At 38.3% G+C, this 25,022-nt stretch overlaps 1 protein-coding gene across 2 annotated transcripts in view; it reads left to right on the top strand.

The window, feature by feature from the left end:
- FAF1 (Fas (TNFRSF6) associated factor 1) overlaps positions 1-25,022 on the top strand; it is a 489,357-nt gene that overhangs the window by 317,446 nt on the left and 146,889 nt on the right. For both annotated transcript variants that reach the window (XM_010834447.1, XM_010834446.1), the window contains exons 9-12: positions 1,736-1,831; positions 22,585-22,711; positions 23,649-23,712; positions 24,856-24,937. In XM_010834447.1, the coding sequence (XP_010832749.1) occupies positions 1,736-1,831; positions 22,585-22,711; positions 23,649-23,712; positions 24,856-24,937 (369 nt within the window). The remainder of the gene's footprint in view (positions 1-1,735; positions 1,832-22,584; positions 22,712-23,648; positions 23,713-24,855; positions 24,938-25,022) is intronic.

Genomic DNA, 25,022 nt, shown 5'->3' with positions numbered 1-25,022 from the left:
TGGATCACAACAAACTGTGGAAAATTCTTAAGGAGATGGGCATACCAGACCACCTTACGTGCCTCCTGAGAAGTCTGTATGCAGGTCAAGAAGCAACAGTCAGAACTAGACATGGAACAACATACTGGTTCCAAATCGGGAAAGGAATACATCAAGGCTGTATATTGTCACCCTGCTTATTTAACTTATATGCAGATTACATCATGAGAGACGCTGGGCTGGATGAAGCACAAGCTGGAATCAAGATTGCTGGGAGAAATATCAAGAACCTCAGATATGTAGAGGACACCACCTTATGGCAGAAAATGAAGAAGAACTTAAGAGCCTCTTGATGAAAGTGAAAGAGGAGAGTGAAAAAGTTGGCTTAAAACTCAGCATTCAGAAAGCTAAGATCATGGCATCTGGTCCCATTACTTCATGGCAGATAGAGGGGAAACAGTGGAAACAGTGACAGACTATTTTTGGGGACTCCAAGATCACTGCAGATGGTGACTGCAGCCATGAAATTAAAAGACTTACTCCTTGGAAGAAAAGTTATGACCAACCTAGACAGCTTATTAGAAAGCAGAGATATTACTTTGTCAACAAAGGTCCGTCTAGTCAAAGCTATGGTTTTTCTAGTAGTCATGTATAGGTGTGAGAGTTGGACTATAAAGAAAGCTGAGTGCTGAAGAATTGATGCTTTTGAACTGTGATGTTGGAGAAAACTCTTGAGAGTCCTTTGGACAGCAAGAAGATCCAACCAGTCCATCCTAAAGGAAATCAGTCCTGAATATTCATTGAAAGGATTGATGCCAAAGCTGAAACTCCAATACTTTGGCCACCTTATGCTAAGAACTGACTCACTGGAAAAGACCTTGATACTGGGAGAGATTGAAGGTGGGCAGAGAAGGGAATGATAGAGAATGAGATGGTTGGATGGCATCACCAACTCAAAGGACTTGAGTTTAAGTAAACTCCGGGAGTTGGTGATGGACAGGGAGGTTTGATGTGCTGCAGTTCATGAGGTCTCAAAGAGTCGGACACAACTGAGCAATGGAACTGAACTCGAACATGAACTGAACATGTTCTCATTTCCCTAAATTTAATTTAAATCTCAAAATAGTTATTTAATATCTGACCCACTATAAAATTCAATAGAAATTAATATATGTTAATTTCATTGGTTTGGCTAAACTTGGTTAGTGTTTTAGATCATAATGGCAATAAAACTAAATGTCTGTGCCAGGTACTGTGCTAGGTACTTTTTAAGTATTATAGACTCATCAGCTATAATGATCTGAACTTGTGGATTAATATTGATTTGATCATAAATGACATTGTTACATTGTATAGAAATGTTTTTTAATGCCTTCAGCAAACAGTCTTCTAGATACACTTTGAAACAAGATTATAGAATATTGCCTTGGGAATTGAGAAATGGAGGTGTTATTCTCCTGCTCAGAAAAATAGCAGACATGGTAGGGTGGGGAGGTGTATATGATTAGCTTTATTTTAGGCTTGCTGCAGTTTCCTGAAGCGCCAGCCTATTGTATGATAAAAACTAGCCTTGACCAATGTGACATTTATATGTGGAAAAATTTCAGATTTGTAAAGCCTTCCTTTGAATGTAATGCCTAGACTACTAGAGTGAACTTTAATTTTGCTTCAGAAATAATAGAAAATGTCTAAATATAATTTTTTTGTAAAATATGACCTCATTTTGTTTACAAATGGTGGATTCTACATTTTGCAGATGTGTCTTGCTGAATCAGGGCTCTCTTATCCCTGCCATCGACTTACAGTGGGAAGAAGATCTTCACCTGCACAGACCCGGGAGCAGTCTGAAGAGGTAAGCATGTTTGCTAGCTTTTCGTCAAACATAACGTCTGTCCTCCACTCACCTGCCCACTTCCTATTCTCTTTTATCTGCCACAGCAAAGAATAGGTAGAGTTAATGTAGCATGAATAACATTTCAGTAAATTCTTAAAGGCGGAAACTTTCCGAGCAAAATTATTGCTAATGTGCTTCTTCTTGTTCTATAAGTTTCATGTTTCAAACAGACGGAATTGGGGTGGATCAGCTGAAATGATTTTTACTTAGAATTGTCAGGCTAACAAAGGAATTTTTTAGTTGCTGACTGTATAGTAGACTACATTTATTAGAATTCATTCTGAAGGTCCTTTAACTCATTGAGCTGGATCACATTGTGTGTGCCAAACATTGTCCTCAATACTAGGGAACAAAGATGAATAACAATGTACCTATACCAAGGTGCTCAGAGTCAAAGGTGATACATTAGTAAACCAATAATAATGGCAAATGTAATAAATGCAGTGGCAGCAGTGCATTACAGGGTGCTGTAGAAACAAAGAGGAGCAAGGAGATTGAACATGTTTATATATGTGGTATGCCTGTATGTGTCTTTGCAGGTCTGAACTATTTAAAAGGCAGAATCTTTTCCTTGGGTACAATAGCGCTGTGTCCAGCCATGACTCGGGTATAAGGGAATGAGAAAGACAGCCTGGACGTTGCAATTTATCAGTTTTAGAAGTATTTTGGGGGACTTACTGGTCGTCCAGTGGTTAAGACTCTGTGCTTCCAGTGCAGTGGGGGCAGGTTCGATCTTTAGTTACCCCATGGGAGCTCTTAGTTTTGGCATGTGGTGTCTAATTCCCAGACCAGGAATCATACCCCAGGCTCCTTGAGTTGGAAGCATGGAGTCTTAGCCACTGGACCACCAGGGAAGTCCTTCAAAAGTTTAAATTAGTCCAGTAAAACCTTTTCCATTTACATTCTATACAAAATATGGTTGCAAATTTTTATTTAAGCTTAAATATTTTGGACATTTATTATGGAAGCTGCCACAAAACCTCTCCCACTATTCTCTGAATACGTAATTGCATCATTTAAATATGTAAAAGAGAAAAAGGGACTGAATAACTGAAGTTGTAAACTATGATCATCCTGTGAAAATGACAATTTGCTACTCAATTTTTGGAAATCCATAAGGAAGGAAGATTTTCCCCCCACTGTAAATACTACTATACTATTTCTTTAGGTTTCTAAAAATGTTAATTTCCTTTAAAGAGCCCACACCATTTTTTCCAACACTATCTCGCTAATTCCTCATGAAGGGAAAAATAATATTGAGTTTCACTGCTTGGCAGAAACTGCCAAAAACAATTTATTGAAATATTTCCTTTTATTGCTTGAGTATACTTTTAATGGCTAAAGTAAGTTATGGCTTCAACCCTTTAATGAATAAATCTGCTAATATTAGGAAGCCAACTAGCTCCATCCAGGATTCTTAATGATTTTATGATCTAAGAGGTGACAGTTACCTGTTTCATTTCATTTCCTTTTCTCACCCTCACCATTATATGTGTTATTTGGGCATTCCGTTCAGTGGAGTGTGTGGCTCAGCTGGTAAAGAATCTGCCCACTGTGCAGGAGACCTGGGTTCGATCCCTGGATTGGGAAGATCCCCTGGTGAAGGGAACAACAGCCCACTCTAGTATTCTGGCCTGGAGAATTCCATAGACTGTATAGTCTATTGGGTCACAAAGAGTCAGACGTGAATGCGGGACTTCCACTTTCACTTTTCACTTTCAGTGGAAGGAATTCAATGCCATAAATTGAGGAAAAGCGTATTAGAGGGTGGCATACACTTTAGATTAATTAAGGAAGAAAGTAGAGTGGGGTTAGGGAGCTTTGTAAAACTAAGAGAGCCACAGCCTTGGGGATATCTTTAACTCTGATTTTCTGGGATGAGTCCATTATTTTTCCTTCCCTGGCTAAGTAAATATACCACTTCATCCAGTGGTGAGAAATGGGAAAGGAGCTGTGACTTGGTTTTTATGTTGTCATAGAATTATGAAACTGGAGCAATTTTTTATTTGACTTATACTTGCCCATCCATTTATTCCTCATTTATTTAAACATTTTTTCAATGTCTTCTACATGCCAAACATTAGGATCCCAGTCTTTGTGCTGGAAGAGCTCACACAAAATAATATCTGCATTTTATCTCTAATGGCAGGGTTCTGTCCTCATGAGGCAACTGGTTCCATTGTTGAGCATCTCTGTTGGTATCTGCTGCTGCTGCTGCTGCTAAGTCACTTCAGTCGTGTCTGACTCTGTGCGACCCCATAGATGTCAGCCCACTAGGCTCCCCCATCCCTGGGATCCTCCAGGCAAGAACACTGGAGTGTGTTGCCATTTCCTTCTCCAATGCATGAAAGTGAAAAGTGAAAGTAAAGTTGCTCAGTCATGTCTGACTCTTAGTGACCCCATGGACTGCAGCCTACCAGGCTCCTCCATCCATGGGATTTTCCAGGCAAGAGTACTGGAGCGGGATGCCATTGCCTTCTTTGCTGTTGTTATCTACCCTGTATTAAATCAGAAGCTATGACTGTGTAGAACTGTGTAGAACCCAGTGGTTCTACTTCTTTCCTCTTGTTTTAACCCTTCTTTTACATGACTTTGTGTGTTTCAAGATAATTACCACTTTGCTATTGACTGTCTTCAGCCTTGCGTTAGGAAGAAGATATTTGAGACCAGTAGTTAAATTCAGGTTTTGAATTTTATGCATTGTACTTATGTGTTCTTTAACTGGCGGAATTTTCTTTCTTACATCGTCCTTCTAACCCTGCAAATATATTTTCCTTATAATTAATATTTTCTCATTTCTTCCCATCTTCCCCTTGTTCCTGAGCTCCCTTTCAATGCTTATGTGCATGCTAAGCTGCATCAGTAGTGTGACTCTTTTGCGACCCTATGGACTGTAGCCCACAAGGCTCCCCTGTCCATGGGATTCTCCCAGCAAGAATACTGGAGTGAGTTGTCATGTCCTCCTCCAGGGGATCTTCCCTACCCAGAGATCGAACCCACATCTCCTATGTCTTCCACATTGGCAAATGGGGTCTTTACCACTAGTGCCACCTGGGGAGCCCCTCCCTTTCAACGACCTTTCCATATTTCTAGGTACCTTAGCTAGGTACCTATCTTTCCTCATCCCAGCTGCTTGGTTGGGACATTACAGGGACCCCTGGCTGGACCCAGGTTTTTTGAGAGTTGTCCAATCCTCAGTTGATAGTGTAAGAGTAGGAGGAATACTCCAAGAATAGCAACAACAAAAATAAAATCCCAAGTTTAAAATATAGTTAATGTGAAAACTATTGATTCGTAATTTCAGTTAAGCAGACATCTATTGAATACTTACTGTGCTGATCAAATGAATATAAACTGAAATTTTCATATTATGTAATTAATGAGAAAGGTGAGATAAGCATAAGATACTAGAGAAACACACTTATGGGGAAAGGGGTGCTGTAACTTTCAAGAATGTTTGTAGGCAAAAGCCTTGTCTGCCTTATCTACCTCTGTAGCTCTGCTGCTGCTGCTAAGTCGATTCAGTCATGTCCGACTCTGTGCGACCCCATAGACAGCAGCCCACCAGGCTCCTCTGTCCCTGGGATTCTCCAGGCAAGAATACTGGACTGGGTTGCCATTTCCTTCTCCAATGCATGAAAGTGAAAAGTGAAAGTGAAGTCGCTCAGTCGTGCCCAACTCTTAGTGACCCCATGGACTGCAGCCTACCAGGCTTCTCTGTCCATGGGATTCTCCAGGCAAGAGTATTGGAGTGGGCTGCCATTGCCAACACCTAGTAAAGCTCCTGGTATATACCAGCCACAGAATAAATACTTTGTGAATGAATATTTTTTAAAAAAAAGAAGAAGAGGGGGAACTAGAGCAATTTATATCCATATCAAATGAAAATGAAAAGAATGAGTCACAGCCAAATGAAGAAACATGGATTAGTATTCCATTTGGAGGAAATCGCATGATTTGATATAGTGAATGGGGAGACCTAAGTGCAGTTTGGTATTCATGCAAAATAAAGTGGGAGACAAAGAAAGATAAGAGATGAGACAAAGGTGAATAGGTTTTTATATCTCAAGTTGGAAACTGGAACTCTGGGGAGCCAGAAGACTTTTAAGTGGAGGGTGATTTTTTTTTTTTTTTCTCCCAAATGGACATTTTAGAGAAAAACATTTTGACTGCTGTGCAGAGGCTAGATGTAAGGGAAGCAAGACTAGAGACAGAGAAATCAGATATGAATCTGTTGTACTAGTATAGGCAGAAGATAATGAGATCCTAAACTAGAACATCACTAGTCAAAAAAGAGAAGGAAATAGATTCAGGATATATTTTGGAAGGAAAATCAGTAGGACTGGTGACAGACAGGATCTGTGGGAGAAGAAAGAGGGAGAGGGTAAGAATACCTAGATTTTGGCTTAATTGGCAGAAAAGATTTATTCAGTATTTATTCAGTGAATTCTGATTACATCTTTACCCCTGACACTGGCATAAGTGTTAGGAATATGGCTATAAACAAAAACAGTCTTTCCATAAAGGAGCTTGTTCCTAACTAAATGAAATTGAATGCACATAATTGCCCAAAATTTGTGTTTCAGTTTTTTTTTTTAATGTATATATTTTATTGAAGTATAGTTGACTTACAGTGTTTCAGGTGCTCATCAAGGTGATTCAGTTAATATAAATACACATATATTATTTTTGAAAATTTTTTCCATCATAAGTTACTATAAGATATTGACTATAGTTCCCTATGCTATACAGTAAACCTTTGTTTCTTGTTGCATATCTATTTTTTAATAAGAAATATAGCATTCTATTCATACTAAGCCAAACAAGTACAACCAAAATGTCATAATTTTTTTAGTTAGGCAAAAATTCATAAGCTTTCTAAAATATATATATATATATAATACATATTTATATATGTGTGTGTGTGTGTGTACAAAAGCTTTTATAATACATTTGATAAAGCCTTGAAGAAGAACATCAAAAAAAAGATGGAGAAATTGGAGAACATAAACTAAATGAGAGGAAACACTGAATATGAAATAGAAAAAGTGAAACAAACTAGATAAAAGTAAAAGATCATCATATAGTCCAGTTATTTTTAAACATGACTGCTCATTAGAAACATAAATACGGAGCTCTGGAGAAAAAGCAATACCTAAGCATTTGTATTTTTCAAAAAATTTCAAGATAATTCTGATATGCATCTGGATTTTAAAAAGTGATTACAGGTTTGTCTATTAGATCCTAGTTTATTCTAGTTTAGGTAATATAGAGTTCTATTATTTTTCTGTTGACCAATCATGATACAATGGTATTACATGAGTAATAGTTACAGAATCACAGTAGTAAAACATGTTTATCAGTTTTCACAATCTATAGCCAGACAAAAAATAAAAGTCAATTACAATTGCAAGCAATAATTGGAACAAAATTAGCTTAACAGTATAGAATAATTACATACAGTTTGGGCAGATCAAGCAGAGTGATGTGGTAAGTGGAAGTGCATACATCCACATGTTTTCTTTCACCCAGTCATTTAATCCATTTACATTTAAAGTAATTATTGATATGAATGGTCCTATTACCATTTTCTTAATTGTTTTGGGTTTATTTGCTGTAGGTCTTTTCCTTCTCTTGTGTTTCCTGGCTAAAGAAGTTCATTTAGCATTTGTTGTAAAGCTGGTTTGGTGGTGCTGAATTCTCTTAACTTCTGCTTGTCTGGAAAGCTTTTGATTTCTCCATCAAATCTGAAGGAGAATCTTGCTGGGTAGAATATTCTTGATTGTAGGTTCTTCCCTTTCATCATTTTAAATATATCTTGCCATTCCTTTCTGGCTTGTAGAGTTTCTATTGAGAAATCAGCTGATAGCCTGATGGGAGTTCCCTCTTATGTTATTTGTCATTTTTCCCTTGTTGCTTTTAATATTTTATCACTGTCTTTAATTCTTATCAGATTGACTACTATGCGTCTAAGTCTGTTTCTCCTTGGGTTTATCCTTCCTGGGACTCTCTGCTTCCTGAACTTGGTTAACTATTTCCTTTCCCATGTTTGGGAAGTTTTCAGCTATTATCTCTTCAAGTATTTTCTCATGTCCTTTCTCTCTCTCTTCTCCTGCTGGGAGCCCTATAATGCAATAATTGATGCATTTAATGCTGTCCCAGAGGTCTCTTAGGCTGTCTTCATTTTTTTTTCCCCATTCTTTTTTCTATATTCTTTTCTGTGGCGATTATTTCCACCATTCTGTCCTCCAGGCCATTTATCTGTTCTGCCTCAGTTATTCTGCTCTTGATTCCTTCTAGCCTATTATTCATCTGTTTGTTCTTTAGTTCTTGTAGGTCTTTGTTAAACATTTCTTGAATCTTCTCAATCTTTGCCTCCTTCTTTTCCCGAGATCCCGGATCATCTCCCCTATCATTATTCTGAATTCTTATTCTGAGTTCTGTCTCCACTTCATTTAGTTGTTTTTCTGGAATTTTATTTTGTCCCTTCATCTGGGACTTAACTTTCTACTTTGTCATCGTAATTAACTTTCTGTGATATGTTTTTTGTTTTAGCCACTGTGAGACTATGCTTCTTCTGTCTGCCTTCTGATGGATGAGTCTAAGTAGCTTGTGTGAGCTTTTTGATTAGAGGGACTTGCTCTGGTAGACAGGGCCTTGCTTAGTAAAGCTTTAATCCAACTATCTGCTGATGGGTGGGGGTTGCACTCCCTTCCTGGTAGTTGTTTGACCCAGCCCTGTACAGGCTCTAGGTTGCTCCACCAGGAACCACAACCACCATGGAGAACAGTGTGGAGATTCCTTAAAAAACTGGAAATAGAACTGCCTTATGACGCAGCAATCCCACTGCTGGGCATATACACTGAGGAAACCAGAACTGAAAGAGACACGTGTACCCCAATGTTCATCGCAGCACTGTTTATAATAGCCAGGACATGGAAGCAACCTAGATGTCCATCAGCAGATGAATGGATAAGAAAGCTGTGGTACATATACACAATGGAGTATTACTCAGCCATTAAAAAGAATGCATTTGAATCAGTTCTAATGAGGTGGGTGAAAATGTAGCATATTATACAGAGTGAAGTAAGCCAGAAAGAAAAACACCAATACAGTATACTAACACATGTATATGGAATTTAGAAAGATGGTAACAATAACCCTGTATATGAGACAGCAAAAGAGACACTGATGTATAGAACAGTCTTTTGGACTCTGTGGGAGAGGGAGAGGGTAGGATGATTTGGGAGAATGGCATTGAAACATGTATAATATCATATATGAAACGAGTTGCCAGTCCAGGTTTGATGCACGATACTGGATGCTTGGGCCTGGTGCAATGGGACAACCCAGAGGGATGGGATGGGGAGGGAGGAGGGAAGAGGGTTCAGAATGGGGAACACGTGTATACCTGTGGAGGATTCATGTTGATATACAGCAAAACCAGTACAATATTGTAAAGTTAAAAAAAAAAATCCATCTAAGTTGACCCAGCCCTGGTGTTATGGGCTCTATGGTAAGGTTAATGGCAAACTCCAAGAAAGTTTATGTCAAGGGGACCTTCCAGTACCTGTCCCTATGTGTTGAGCCCCTGCCAACCCACAGCTGCACAGGAGGCCCTCCAACACTAGCAGGTAGTTTTGGTTCAGCCTCCTGTGGGGTCACAACTCCTTTCCTCTGGGTCTTGGTATGTGCACAATTTTGTTTATGCCTCCCCTCCAGGACTGGAGTCTCTGTTTCCCTCAGTCCTCTGGAAGGCCTATAATCAAATCCTGTTGGCCTTCAAGGCCAAATTCCTTGGGGGTTCCCAGTTCCTTTGTTGGATCCCCAAGCTGGGAAGCCTGGGAAGGTTCTGTGAAAGTTCAGAACCTTCACAATAGTGCAAGAGCTTCTTTGGTATTACTGTTCTCTAGTCTATGGATCAGCCACCCGGCGGGTATGGGGTTAGATTTTATCGTGATTATGCCCCTCTTACCATCTCACTGTGGCTTCTTTCTTGCCTTTGGACATGTGGTATCTTTTTTGGTGGGTTCCAGTGTCCTTCTGCCAGTGGTTGTTCAACAGCTAGTTGCAGTTTTGATGCTCTTGCAGGAGGAGATGTGCACATGTCCTTCTACTCCGCCATCTTAAACTGGCTCTTTAGTCACGTTTTGATCTCTGCATACAACTGAAATGCCTAAATGAAAAAGTTTCAACCAGACACACTGGTTTTTATTAAAACAAAGTCTCTTTCTTATTTTCCTCACTCCCAGGGCAAGACAATTACTTAAAAACTTAGCGTATGGTAGCTGCCTCGGGCTCCAGAGGTGGCTGGGCGTCACAGTAGGACTGGGCGGCCAGGTGGGAGGTGAGGGAGGGGGCTCAAATAAGACAAAATCTGTTTATTCCAGTCATTGAGGGACCTGCTGTTCTTTGAAACTGTCCCAGTTGATCTGATACATCAAGATGTTTATGATCCTTTTGACTGTTCAAATTAGGGTATTTTTATATCAGCATCTGATTTTTTTACCCTAATTTGTCAGCTGAAATGTTTGTTGTTAAGAGTCTATGTTCTGCCTATTATCTTGATCCTACTCCAACTAGCCTCTCCGTACAACATGGGAAGGGTAAGGACTCACTCTTGCATTTTTAATCCCCTATCTATTGGTTCCTTCTCTTCATTCTAAATATTTATATATATTATATATATAATATATATACTCTCATCCTAAATATGTATATAATATATAAATACATATGCATTATATAAAAATATATATTATGTTTTATTTATATTATTGTATTATAAATATATATATTACATATATACCCACTCCAGTGTTCTTGCCTGGAGAATCCCAGGGATGGAGGAGCCTGGTGGGCTGCCGTCTATGGGGTCACACAGAGTCGGACACGACTGAAGCCACTTAGCAGCGGCAGCGGCAGCAGCATTACATATATATATTCTATTCCTTCAAATTTAGCTTCCCCCTAAAGCTTTAACTCATCTGTTCTTTTATTCACAGCCAAGCTTCGTAATCTGTACTAAATGACTCTATTTCTTCATTGTTTGTTTTATTAATTCACTACAGCATGGCTTCTTTCTGTTATGTGACTAAAATTGAATTTAACTGTTAGAGTCAGATAATAGTCTTTGGGAGATCATTTAAGATGGTGGATCCTGAGCTTACCTCTCTCACAAGCACACCAAAATCACAACTGTATGCAGAACAACCATCAATGAAAAAAAGTAGAACCTATCAGAAAAGATCTCCTCCAACTAAAGACATAAAGGAACTAAAATGAGATGGGTAGGAGGGGCAGATTCATGACATAATCAAGTCTCATAGCCCCAAGTCACAAACTGGAGAATAATTATATTGCAGAGGCTCTCATAGGACTGAGAGGTCTGAGCCCCGTGTTGGGGTCCCCAGGCCAGGGGTCCTGGCATTATATATTTGTGTGTATATGTATTAATATGTATAGTATTTTACATATGCACACGTGTGTGTGCTCACATACACAATGGAATACCTCTCAGCCATAGTAAGGAATGAAATTTTGCCATTTCCAGCAGCATGGATGGCCTTGGAAGTTATTGTGTTAAATGAAATAAGACAGAGAAAGACTAATACTATGTGATATCACTTATGTCTGTATTCTGAAAAACACAACAAACTAGTGAATATAACAAAAAAGAAGCAGACTTACAGATAAAGAGAACAAACTAGTGGTTACCAGTGGGGAGAGGGCAATGAAAGTTGCTCACCCGTTTCTGACTCTTTGCGACCCCATAGACTATACAGTCTCCTTTCCCTTCGGGAAGAGGGAAGTGAGAGCCAGAATACAGGTAGCTGACTAAGAGGTGAAACTAGGTTGGTGCAAATGTAATTCTGGTTTTGGACCATGAATTTTAAGTCATTATAACTAGGCTCAAACACATCTTTATTAATCAAAATAAGAACCATTACAATCAACACACTTTTGCCAGTGAGAAATAAGTTTATTCCTGTCACATAAAAATCCATGCTTCAGTATTTGACGAACTCTTAGAAAGCATTTTCTGCCTCCTGCTGGCTGTGGAAATATTTTCCCTGCAAAAAGTTGTTGAGATGCTTGAAGAAGTGGTAGTCAGTTGGTGAGAGATCAGGTGAATATGGTGGACGAGCCAATACTGCTTAGCCTAATTCGTTCAGCTTTTGAAGTGTTGATTATGCAACATACGGTCAGGTGTTGTTGTGGAGAAGAATTGGGTCCCTTCTGTTGACCAATGCTGTATGCAGGCATTGCAGTTTTCGGTGAATCTCATGGATTTGCTGAGCATACTTCTCAGATGTAATGGTTTCTCTGGGATTACGAAGATTGTAGTGGATCAGAAGGGCAGCAGACAGAGACCATGACCTTTCTTTGGTGCAAGTTTGGCTTTGGGAAGTGCTTTGGAGCTTCTTAGTCCAGTTAATGAGCTGACTGTCACCAGTTGTTATATAAAATACACTTTTCGTCACAGGTCACAATCTGATTGAAAAATCGTTCATTGTTGCATAGAGTAAGAGAGACAACACTTCAAAATGACAATTTTTTTCATTTGCAGTCAGCTTATGGGACACCCACTTATTGACCTTTTTCACCTTTCCAATTTGCTTCAAATGACAAATGACCTTAGAATGGTCTATGTTGAGTTCTTTAGCAGCTTCTCATTTAGTTGTGAAGAGGATCAGCTTTGATGATCCTCTCAGTTGGTCGTTGTCAACTTCCGATGGCCAGCCACTACATTCTTTGTCTTCAAGGCTTTTGTCTCCTTTACAAAACTGTTTGAACCACCACTGCACTGTACATTCATTAGCAATTCCTGGGCCAAATGCGTTGTTGATGTTGTGAGTTATCTCTGGTGCTTTATGACCCAATTTGAACTCAAATAAGAAAATCACTCAAATTTGCTTTTTGTCTAACATCATTTCCATAGTCTAAAATGCATATAAAATAAACAAAAAGTAATAATTCATTAGCAAGACAGATAAAGCAAGAAATGCACATTAAAATGATGTATAACATAATCACACTTATTTAAGAACATATTCATTCCAGTATCAAATGGCAAAGTTCAGCAGTGCTAAACCAAAATTACTTTTGCACCAACCTAATACATTCTCGGAGAAGGCAATGGCAACCTACTCCAGTACAATCCCGTGGACAGAGGGGCCTAATGGGCTGCAGTCCATGTGGTCGCTAGGAGTCAGACACGACTGAGCGACTTCACTTTATTTTTTCACTTTCATGCATTGGAGCAGGAAATGGCAACCCACTCCAGTGTTTTTGCCTGGAGAATCCCAGGGACGGGGGAGCCTGGTGGGCTGCCATCTATGGGGTTGCACAGAGTCAGACACGACTGAAACGGCTTAGCAGCAGCAGCAACAACAATACATTCTACTAAAACTCTCCATAAATACTTTAATTCCTGATGAAGTTCTTCAACAAATTACCACAGAGATTTTACTTGAATATGTCCAGTGATCGGGAACTCATATTCAGAAAGGCAGTTTTCTTTTCAGAAATTAAATTACTTTTGCACCAACCTAATACTATGTATAAAATAAGCTACAAAGATATATTATACAACACTGGGAATATAGGCAATATTTTACAAATATAAATAGAATATGCTGCTGCTAAGTCACTTCAGTCGTGTCTGACTCTGTGTGACCCCATAGACTGCAGCCCACCAGGCTCCCCCGTCTCTGGGATTCCCCAGGCAAGAACACTGGAGTGGGTTGCCATTTCCTCCTCCAATGCATGAAAGTGAAAAGTGAAAGTGAAGTCGCTCAGGCGTGTCCGACCCTCAGCAACCCCAGGGACTGCAGCCCTCCAGGCTCCTCCATAAATGGGATTTTCAGGCAGGAGTACTGGAGTGGGGTGCCATTGCCTTCTCCGAAATAGAATATAACCTTTAATAATTGTGAACCACTATATTGTACACCAGTAACTTTTATAATACTGTACATAAACTATATTTAAATAAAAAAACAGTTTGGGACAGAAAAAAGTAGATTTTATAAAATGCCATACTACACCATATCTTTTCATTTTCACAGCCACCTTTGTGTCAATATAAGTCACCCTCTGCCCTAGTGATGTAATGATGCTTGCCTAGAGTCATATAGAAAATGGCAAAATATTCAACACCTATTCTTTTGTTTATAAATTCAGGATCCTTTATCCTTTTTTTTTTTTTTGTCATACCATAACTGCCTTTTACTTAATTCTCATCCTTCTGAATCTGTTTACATTTCTTGTCTTCATTGAGATTTCCTCAGATCTTACGTCTCGGATTCTTTCTCTTAATTGTCTTCCTAATCTTTGACAGTTTTCACTTCATCTCTTTTTCTTCACCAGTTGAAATATATTCTATAAACTTTTATCCCTATTGTTGTTCTTTTTTTTTATTTTTTACCTGAATGATCTTATTCATTTCTATAACCTCAGCTATTATTTATCTGCTGATTATTTCCAGATCTAAATCTTTTCTGGACCTCTTTCTTGAGCTCCTAAAAAGATTTTTTTTCAAGTTGCCTATTAGATGTTTTTCCTTGGATGTCCTACCGCTTCCTCAGATGTATTCTGAGAACAGGCCTCAATATTCTTCCTTCCCTGACCTTCTGGACCTGACCTTCCCTACCACTCAGTTACCCAAACTAGGAATTTGGTTTTACATGCCTCTTCCACTTTTTTAAAGTTTCAAATCTAAATGATGAACAATTCTTATCAGTTCTATTGAAGTATGTTTTAAGTTTGTCCCCTTTATTAAATTCTCACTGCTATTAAGGTATAAACTCTCAAGTCCTTGCACTTGGAACATTGAAATAAGTATCCCTTCTCATGTCTTCTGATCAAATCTGCCATATGGTACCAAATCATCACAAAAAGACACGTATGCATGCACGCGTGTAGACACACACATCCATCCATCCATCAGAGTTGTTCTCTGAACAGTCGTGTCCTTGAAAATCGTTAGTGATTTCCCTATTGCCATCAGAGTAAAGTCCAAATTCCTAAGTATGCCAGTTTGAGTGCTATAATCTAGTTTCCTGAAAACTTCCTTGCCTTGTAGCCAGTCCATATTCCACTTCCATACATTGAGCTGATGATTTAGTTTATTTTTTGTAATTTTTTATTGATTTTTTTAAGATATCCAATTTCTTGCTTGTGTTTTTTCTCTCCCTAGAGTACAGCTCCCTCCCCAACAATCTTCCATTACACACTCTCCACAGCATTGATATCTTTTTTAAGTGAAAGTTGCTCAGTCGTGTCCAACTCTTTGTGACCCCATGGGCTGTACAATCCATGGAATTCTCCAGGCCAGAATACTAGAGTGGGTAGCCTTTCCCTTCTCTAGGGGATCCTCCCAACCCAGGGATCAAACCAAGGTCTCCCGCATTGCAGGCGGACTTTTTATCAGCTGAGCCACAAGGGAAGCCCAAGAATACTGGAGTGGGTAGCCTATTCCTTCTCCAGTGGATCTTCCCGACCCAGGAATTCGAACCAGGGTCTCCTGCATTACAGGCGGATTCTTTACCAACTGAACTATCAGGGAAGCCCAAGCATACCTGTAAAATAAAGCAGCTAGTCCTAAAACCTTATGTTCACATTAAAACCAATATGCATATGGCACTATGTTAAGCACTTTGGGAAACACAAAAACTGCAAGATATGTCAGGATGAGAAGGGCTTCCTAACCACAAACAGAAAGAAAAGCTATGAAGCAAAAGTCCAATAGTGTAAAAATGAAAAAGTTCCTTGTCTCCAAAAGCACAATAAAATGAAAATGTAAATGGGGAAAATATTTGCAAAGCAGATAATGGTTGAAGAGATAATCTCATTAATATATAATCTTTTTTAAAGATATGGGTGAAATATTAGCACTTGTGTGAGGCCTGCACAAGTCTCCTTTGTTCTTCAGTAGTCTTTGCTTAAACTTTTATTGTATCCCTTAACACTGAAAAACACATATTTGCCACCAAATATGTCTTGCTTTAAAATGGGAATTTCTTGAAAACTGGAACCATGGATTTTCTCTGTATCCCAGACTTTTAACTAGCTTCTTAACATAGTGAGTAGTTGGTGAAAGAAATATCAGCTTTAATTATGAGTTTCCCTTATGTATACATGAGTTCTAAATTTTTGTCTCAAGCAGTTTAGTTATCTTCTTTTCTAAGAAGTTTGCTCTGATTCCTTGCACTGCCATGATCTTAGGTGCTCTCCACTGAACTTACCTGTCCTAACACTTGTTGTTGTGCAGTCAGTAAGTTGTGTCTGACTCTTCGTGACCACATGGACTGCAACACACCAGGTTTTTCTATCCTTCACCATCTCCCAGAGTTTGCTCAAACTCATGTCCATTGATCCAGTGATGGCATCCACCATCTCATCCTCTATCGCCATCTGCTCCTGACCTCAATGTTTCCCAGCATCAGGGTCTTTTCTGATGAGTCGGATCTTTGCTTCAGGTGGCCAAAGTACTGGAGCTTCAGCTTCATCATCAGTCCTTCCAATAAATATTCAGGACTGATTTACTTTAAGATTGACTGGTCTGATATCCTTGCAACCCAAGGGACTCTCAAGAGTCTTTTCCAGTACCACAATTCAAAAGCATCAGTTCTTCGGCACTCTCTCACGGTTTCCCTGGTGGCTCAGATGGTAAAGCGTTTGCCTACAATGCAGGAGACCTGGGTTTGATCCCTGGTCGGGAAGATCCCTGGAGAAGGAAATGGCAACCCACTGCAGTACTCTTGCCTGGAAAATCCCATGGACAGAGGAGGCTGATAGGCTATAGTCCATGGGATTACAAAGAGTCAGACACGACTGAGCGACTTCACTTCATTTCACTTCACATCCATACATGACTACTGGAAAGACCATAGCTTTGACTAGATGGACCTTTGTCAGCAAAGTGATGTCTCTGCTTTTTAATATGCTGTCTAGGTTTTTCATAGCTTTTCTTCCAAGGAATAAGTGTCTTTTAATTTCATGGCTGCAGTCACCACCCGCAGTGATTTTGTAGCCCAAGAAAATAAAATCTGTCACTTCCCACTTTTTTTTTTTTAATTTTACCATCTATTTGCCAAGAAGTGATGGGACTGGATGCCATGATCTTAGTTTTTTGAATGTTGAGGTTTAAGCCAGCTTTTTCAGTCTCCTCTTTCACCCTCATTAATTCCTCCTCACTTTCTGCCGTTAGGGTGGTATCATATGCGTATCTGAGGTTTTTGCTATTTCTCCCCACAATCTTGATTCCAGCTTATGATTCATCCAGCCCAGCATTTTGCATGATGTACTCTGCATGTAAGTTAAATAAGCAAGATGACAATATACAGCCTTGACATACTCCTTTCCCAATTTTGAACCAGTCTGTTGTTCAATGTCCAGTTCTATTTCTTCTTGATCTGCCTACAAGGTTCTCAGGAGGCAGGTAAAGTAGTATTTTCCCATCTGTTCAAGAATTTTCCAGTTTGTTGTAATCCACACAGTCAAGGGCGTTAGCATAGTCAATGAAGCAGGAGTAGATGTTTTTCTGGAATTCTCTTGCTTTTTCTATGATCTAACAGATGTTGGCAATTTGACCTCTGATTCCTCTACCCTTTATGAATCCAACTTATACACCTAGAAGTTCTCAATTCATGTGCTGTTGAAGCCCAGCCTGGAGGACTTTGAGCATTACCTTGCTAGCCTTTGAAATTAGCACAATTGTATGGTAGTTTGAACATTCTTTGGTATTGCCTTTCCTTGGAATTGGAATGACCTTTTTCAGTCCTGTGGCCACTGCTGAATTTTCCAAATTTGCTGGCATATTGAGTACAGCACTTTAACTGCATTATCTTTTAGGATTTGAAATAGCTCAGCTGAATTCTATCACCTCCACCAGCTTTGTTTGTAGTAATGCTTCCTAAGGCCCACTTGACTTCACACTCCCGGATGTCTGATTCTTAAGTGAGTGAGCATACCATTGTGCTTATCTGGGTCATTAAGACCTTTTTTGTAGAGTTCTGTGTATTCTTGTTCTTAATCTCTTCTGCTTCTTTTCAGGTCCTTACCATTTCTGTCCTTTACTGTGCCCATCTTTGCATGAAATGTTCCCTTGGTATCTCCAATTTTCTTGAAGAGATCTCTATTTTTCACACTTTTTTTTAACACTTATTGTTAGTTATTATAATTACCTGTAACTGTATATTACATTGGATTTTCCCTGAAGCTTAGATGGTAAAGAATCTGTTTGTGATGCAGGAGACGTAGGCTCGATCCCTGGGTCAGGAAGATCCTCTGGAGAAGGGAATGGCAATCCACTCCAGTATTCTTGCCTGGAGAATCCCATAAACAAAGGAGCCTGGCGGGCTACAGTGCTTAGGGTCACAAATGTATTACATTATATTCCATGAGAGAACATACACTATATATCTTTCATCCAAGTCCAGGCTATATAGCACTTAGTAGGGCTTATGGATATATTTTAAATGATAAAGGGAATAACTGAATGCAATAAGCCAAAATAGAATCACTAATTTTTTTTACCTTTATTTAAAAATTCTGAATAAATAGTTCTCTGGATTCAAAGAATTTTAGGGCAACCATCTCTGAACCAAGAGATTATCTATTCTCATCAGCAAACATTAAAGAGAAAAGATTATTTATCTCATTTTTTGGACAAAGCTTTTCCTAACCTGTTAGATGGCCGATAAGAAAATGTGAAGAGATTGGGAGTTCCTTATACATAATTAAGTAGCTCATTCTTGCAGATAGTTCAATAATTTATATGTGAAATATACTTTTTTCAACAAAATCGGCTTTTTAGAAAGCCTCCTTTGAAGATGTTGTTGTTGTAGGGTTTGTCGTTCTAGGATCTCTCTCTTAAGAGAATTGGAAATTCTATACTTTGTGAAGAAAAAACGATGCATTACATAGGCACAAAATTAAAATCACCTTCCTAGTATGAGGTCAAGTCCTGTTTTTATGAAAAGAGGTTTTTATTTGTCTGAAAACTAGATTAGGAGAAAGGATATATGTGAGAGAGTAAGGTAAAACAGTGAGGGGGTGGGGATAATTATAGAACAATTTCTTTCTTTTTTATCCTTCTGTCCTCCAAACCTCCTTCTTAATCTGATGCCTCTTAAAGGGAGGGTAAGTGATAGGCAAGACTAAGTGAAGGCTGAGATGATAGCTTAACTGACTGCGAATACGAGAGAGTTTGTCATACTGGACCTTTGTTTCTTTCCACTTGCCTGTGAGCCTGGCTAAGTACTCTAAAGGAATGTACCTTTTATATCCTGAGCCTTTACCTGTTTAAAGACTGAGCCTCAAAATTCAAAGGCAGTTTATGCTCCAGATATTTGCCTACCTGAAGCACAGATGGAATTCAAGTATAGTTATGGTCCTAGAAAATGTATTTGAAGAGTAGGTTCCCTCGCTGTTTTGATATGGGAAAGGGTTTAAATTTTTAAGCTGTTGAATTGCTGAAATAAAGAGGAGATTCTGACTCCACAAAGCAAAACACTTAAGAAACATTAGGATTGCAAATGGAACCAAGGCTTCTGTGAGAAATAGTGGTAAAGTCAGAATAGAAGATGCTTAGGGCAAGAGCCATTCATTTCATTTTTCCAATTAGTATTATGTACCTTCTCTATTCAAACCATTGGGGAAACTGTCTTTAAGATAAGAGGGAAAATGTTACAAGTCTAGGCATTAATGTTTGGTTATGCCCAAGGAGGAAAAGCCTGCCGAGTCAACATTATTTCAGGCTAGCATAAGTCCTTTTGAAAGAGGTTGCATTTGGCCTGAGGCTCCACCCACCAGCAGAAAATTGGATTAAAGCCTTACTGAGCCTAGTTTTGCCCACCAGAACAAGACCCAGTTTTCCCTATAGCCAGTCCCTCCCATCAAGAAGCTTGCACAAGCCTCTTATGCTCATCCATCAGAGGGCAGACAGAATGAAAACAGCAATCACAAAAAACTAACCAAACTGATCAAATGGATCACAACCTTGCCTAACTCAATGAAACTATGAGCCAAGGCATGTAGGGTCACCCAGGATGGTCGGGTGATGGTGGAGAGTTCTGACAAAATGTGGTCCACTGGAGAAGGAAATGGCAAACCACGTCAGCATTCTTGCCTTGAGGACCCCATGAACAGTATGAAAAGGCAAAAAGATATAACTCAAAGATGAACCTCCCAGGTCAGTAGGTGTCCAATATGCTACTGGAGAAGAGCAGAAAAACAGCTCTAGGAGGAATGAAGAGGCTAAGCCAAAGTGGAAACAACGCCCAGGTGTAGATGTGTCTGCTGGTGAAAGTAAAGTCTGATTCTGTAAAGAACAATATTGCATAGGAACCTGGAATGTTAGGTCCATGAAACAAGGCAAATTGAAAATGGTCAAAACAGGAGATAGCAAGAGTGAACATTGACATTTTAGGAATTGGTAAACTAAAATGGACCGGAATGGGTGAATTTAATTCAGATGACCATAATATCTACTCCTGCATGACTCACAAGCTGGAATCAAGATTGCCAGGAGAATATCAATAACCTCATATTTGCCAGTGCACCACCCTAATGGCAGAAAATGCAGAGGAATTAAAGAGCTTCTTGGTGAAGGTGAAAGACGAGAATGAAAAAGTTGGCTTAAAACTCAACATTCAAAAAACTAAAATCATAGCATCCCGTCCTATGACTTCATGGCAGATAGATGGGGAAACAATGGAAATAGTCACAGACTTTATTTTCCCAGGCTTCAGAATCTCTATGGACAGTGACTACAGCCATGAAATTAAAAGACGCTTCCTCCTTGGAATTGAAAAGCTATGAATAACCTAGACAGCATATTAAAAAGCAGAGAGATAACTTTGCTAAGAAAGGTCTGTACTGTCAAAGCTATGGTTTTTCCAGTAGTTGTGTTTGAATGTGAGAGCTGGACAGTAAAGAAGGCTAAGCACTGAAGAATTGATGCCTTTGAACTGTGGTGCTGGAGAAGACTCTTGAGAGTCTGTTGGGCTGCCAGGAGATCCAACCAGTCCATCCTAAAGGAGATCAGTCCTGAATATTCATTGGAAAGAACTGATGCTAAAGCTCTAGTACTTTGTCCATCTGGTGCGAAGAGCTGATTCACTGGAAAAGATCCTGATGCTGCTAAAGATGGAAGGCAGGAGGAGAAGGGGGCACTAGAAAATGAGATGGTTGGATGATATCACCAACTAAATGGACATGAGTTTGAGCAAACTTGGGAAAAAGGTGAAGGACAGGGAATCCTGGCATGCTGCAATCCATGGAGTCACAAAGAGTTGGACACAACTGAGCGACTGAACAAAAACAAAGGACAGCTAGGTAACTCTGTGAAAAGAAACATGAAAACCGTTAGTGAGAGATCTTTAAAATCCCTTCCAGTTTTAGTATCTATAATTCTATGACTGACTGAACTATAACGTCCCCTCTAGACAAGTTTCATGAATCTTTGCTCCTGAGTTCCTTTTAATACATTTTAATAATTTAGGTACATACCACCATAATTTAAAATACAGAAACTTCATTTATTAAATGAGCTTTGTAGACCTGATTTACTAAACATAGTACAGACAGGCATTTAGCCAGATATCTTGCTGGGGCACCCTTGTTATCCAAGATGTGAATATTTGTCAGTATTCACAACCCAATTCAAATGTTTGGTATCCCAGACTTCCCTGGTGGTCAGGTGGTTAAGAATCTGCCTGCCAGTGCAGAAAACAGAGGTTTGATTCCTGTTTGGGAAAGATCCCATGTGCCACAGGACAACTAAGTTCATGCACCCCAAAGTCCATGGTCCACAACAAGAGAAGCCACTGCAATGAGTATCCCCTTTCCATAACTAGAGGAAGCTTGTGTGTTACAACTAGAGGAAGCCCGTTGGCAGCAACAAAGGCCCAGCACAAACGCAACCAGAACATTAAATACTTTTTTTAATGTTTGAAATCCCATTCTAATTTAGAGATCAGGGGCTGAATTCACATTTTGAAAGTGATGTTTTTCATTGTAGTACCTTACATCTCAATTGATGTTGCTGAAAACAAAATAAACAGAACATGTTTACTAGTGCCCAGCATGTAGTAAATTCTCAGTAAACATTTACTGAATTGAAGCATCATTGTAATTGAAGCATCTCATTTAATAGCCTTCATTTTAAAAGATCTTTCATATATTATTTTGTGTTACCTTCCAAAAATACCATGGAGGTGGCATACCATATTTCACTAATGAGAAATTTGAGAACCATTGCAATTAGGAAATGGCAAGTTTTAAAATGTTATCATTACTCCTACCTATAAGCTTTTTGAAAGACCTGTACAGCTTATTTATCTCTGACCTCTTAGATTTTACCCATTTCCTTGTTTATTGTGCTCTTAATTGTGTACTATATGCTTGGGATAAAACTAATAAAAACCCCAGTCTTCATTGATTTTGTAAGCATCCTTCATTTTCTCTCAGCCTCCATCCTTTAGTATAGGGGTATCATAGCAAGATTAGAAATATATTTAATATTTAATACATATATGTATATAAGCCTTAAAATGAGAAATATTAAGCTTCACTCTAGCAAATAGCTTCTTATTTAATAAAATTTTTATAATTCTAATACCCTATTGTGATTATATAACTTGTATGTTAGGAATTTGATTTCTTAAAGTCAGTATGAAACTAATTATAGGACTTTTCTTAAATAGCAAAGCACCGATGTTCATATGGTTAGTGATAGTGATGGAGATGACTTTGAAGATGCTTCCGAATTTGGGGTGGATGATGGAGAAGTATTCGGCATGGCGTCATCTGCCCTGAGAAAATCTCCAATGAGTGAGTATTAATAGCTCCTTGGGTCCAGCATTATGATTCTCCTTCCTAGTTCAGAAACTTATGAGGAGCGATGAACTTAAGAATTTCTTCCTGACTTTCAGGTTTGGAGAGATAAAATGTAGCAAGTAGACATTATTCATAGGAACTAGAGCCTCTTAAGTTTTGATCTTAAGCCCAACCATTCCCAATACTTTAGTAAAATTCATTAAAAACTCAAGGGAATGTAACTTTTGTTTCACATGTATGAATTCGTCTATCTACTTGAAGCCTGGAAGTTGATAAAATAGCTGTACTTTTTGTGACTGTAGTTATCACCACACATCTTATTAGAGATACCAGTTTTATCAGCAGTTATATTATTTTTCCATTCACCCATCTTTGGAGGGAAAAAAGTAAACTATACCATCTCCCTCACTTGCACTTGACAGGATGCAGTGTAGGATCTTAAGTGATACTACATACAAGATGATTGTTAAACTAAGCACATAAATGACTCATTTACTCCGAAATTAGGAAACCTTTATGGGCAGAAATAGATGTGATATTTACATAAAGTTGATTTTTCCCATTAGGTCTTTAATTTGAGAGCCTTTTTATATAATTTAATTACAAGATGTCATTTTCAAGAAAACTTTGAAATCATAAGTGATGACTGGCACATATTTTGAATACCTAGCAAGACTGTGTCAGTTAGTTTTCAAAAATTCATGAGCTTGACATTTTTGGGGGTTCTTTTTTAAGGTTTGATGAAATCTTCTAATGTAGCTGGAGTTAAAATGTCTTCTCAGATATATCACAGAAGCGAAAATTTAATTTTATTTCCTCTTTATTGATTAAATATATTTCTTATATGTGGGATTAGATGTTATGTGGTTTGTTTTTTGTGTCTATTTGTTTTGGTTTTTTGTTTTTGTTTTTTCTTTTGTTTGTTTTTTAGTGCCAGAAAACGCAGAAAATGAAGGAGATGCCTTATTACAATTTACAGCAGAGTTTTCTTCAAGGTAGGGTTAGGACATTAACTATATAAATTAATGTTCTTTTAATGCTACTGTGATTTTTTTTAAACAACTTTAATCATAGATTGTTTTAAAATTTATCCTTAAAGTATTTAAAGTATACATTTATCTATAAATATAGTCCTGATAGTGAATATAGAGTGTTCCAATCAGATAACTATAAACTACTTATGCCACTTCAGAGATGTATTTATCTTATCTCTATGTCATTATAGAAGCATAATAAATGGATTACTAATTTAATATCTTGACGATATTTGCAAAAGGACTAGGCTGCTGTTGTTTAGTCGCTGTGTCATGTCCAGCTCTTTTGTGACCCCATGGACCATAGTCTGCCAGGCTTCTCAGACCATGGGGTTTCCCAGGCAAGAATAGTGGAGTAGATTGCCATTTTCTTCTCCAGGGGATCTTCGCAACAGAGATCAAACCTACATCTCCTGCACTGCAGGCAGATTCTGTACTGCTAAGTCACTAGGGAAGTCCAAAAAGACTAGGTATAGGATACTAATTTTTAGTATATCCTAGGACAAACAAAATATTTTTAAATTATTGGATAAAAAGACAATTAAACATTTTTAAATGTAAATGAATCTTTTAATTTTTTTGGAATCATTTAGCATTTCTTCTTTTAATAGTCTAATACAAATTTTTCTGTGTATTTGAGATTCTCCTAAGGTGTTTAAATATTTAAACCTAAATTTTCATGTAAATGATATTTCTCTTTAGTTCTATTTTCTGATGTAATATAATTTGGAAACTTAGCAAGGGACCATCTTTTCTCTCTGTGTTGGACTTCAGAATAAATGAACTAAAATGGAAAGTTAAGGCTGTTGTAATCAGAAAATCTTAGGGAAATAGGTAACCAGGAATTACTATTTATAAATGGCAATGGGGCACTTACTAAGTCCATTTGCTTGATGTACTTACAATTCCAGTGTTCTGATCTATCTCTAAAGGCCAAGAAGAGTTCAAAACACTAATGACGCCTTTAAAGAAATTCTTCAATGTTTTGTCTATACTGAAAGAGACATTAGCCCCAACATTTACTTAAAAGTTATTGGTTAGACTTATGAAACTTGAAGTAAATTTGAAATGTATTTTAATTAATAGACACAATTTTTCCTATAGATATGGTGACTGCCATCCTGTATTTTTTATTGGCTCATTAGAAGCAGCTTTTCAAGAGGCCTTCTATGTGAAAGCCCGAGATGTAAGTGCAATTTACCTTTTTTAATTAAACAATGCATCCCGTAGGTTTACCACCAGGCCTGAGGCAATGCTTAATGTTTTCCTCT

Source organism: Bison bison, unplaced genomic scaffold (assembly GCF_000754665.1).
Source record: "Bison bison bison isolate TAMUID 2011002044 unplaced genomic scaffold, Bison_UMD1.0 scf7180017864033, whole genome shotgun sequence".
NCBI lineage: Eukaryota > Metazoa > Chordata > Mammalia > Artiodactyla > Bovidae > Bison > Bison bison.
This window is presented reverse-complemented; position numbering and strand designations above follow the sequence as displayed.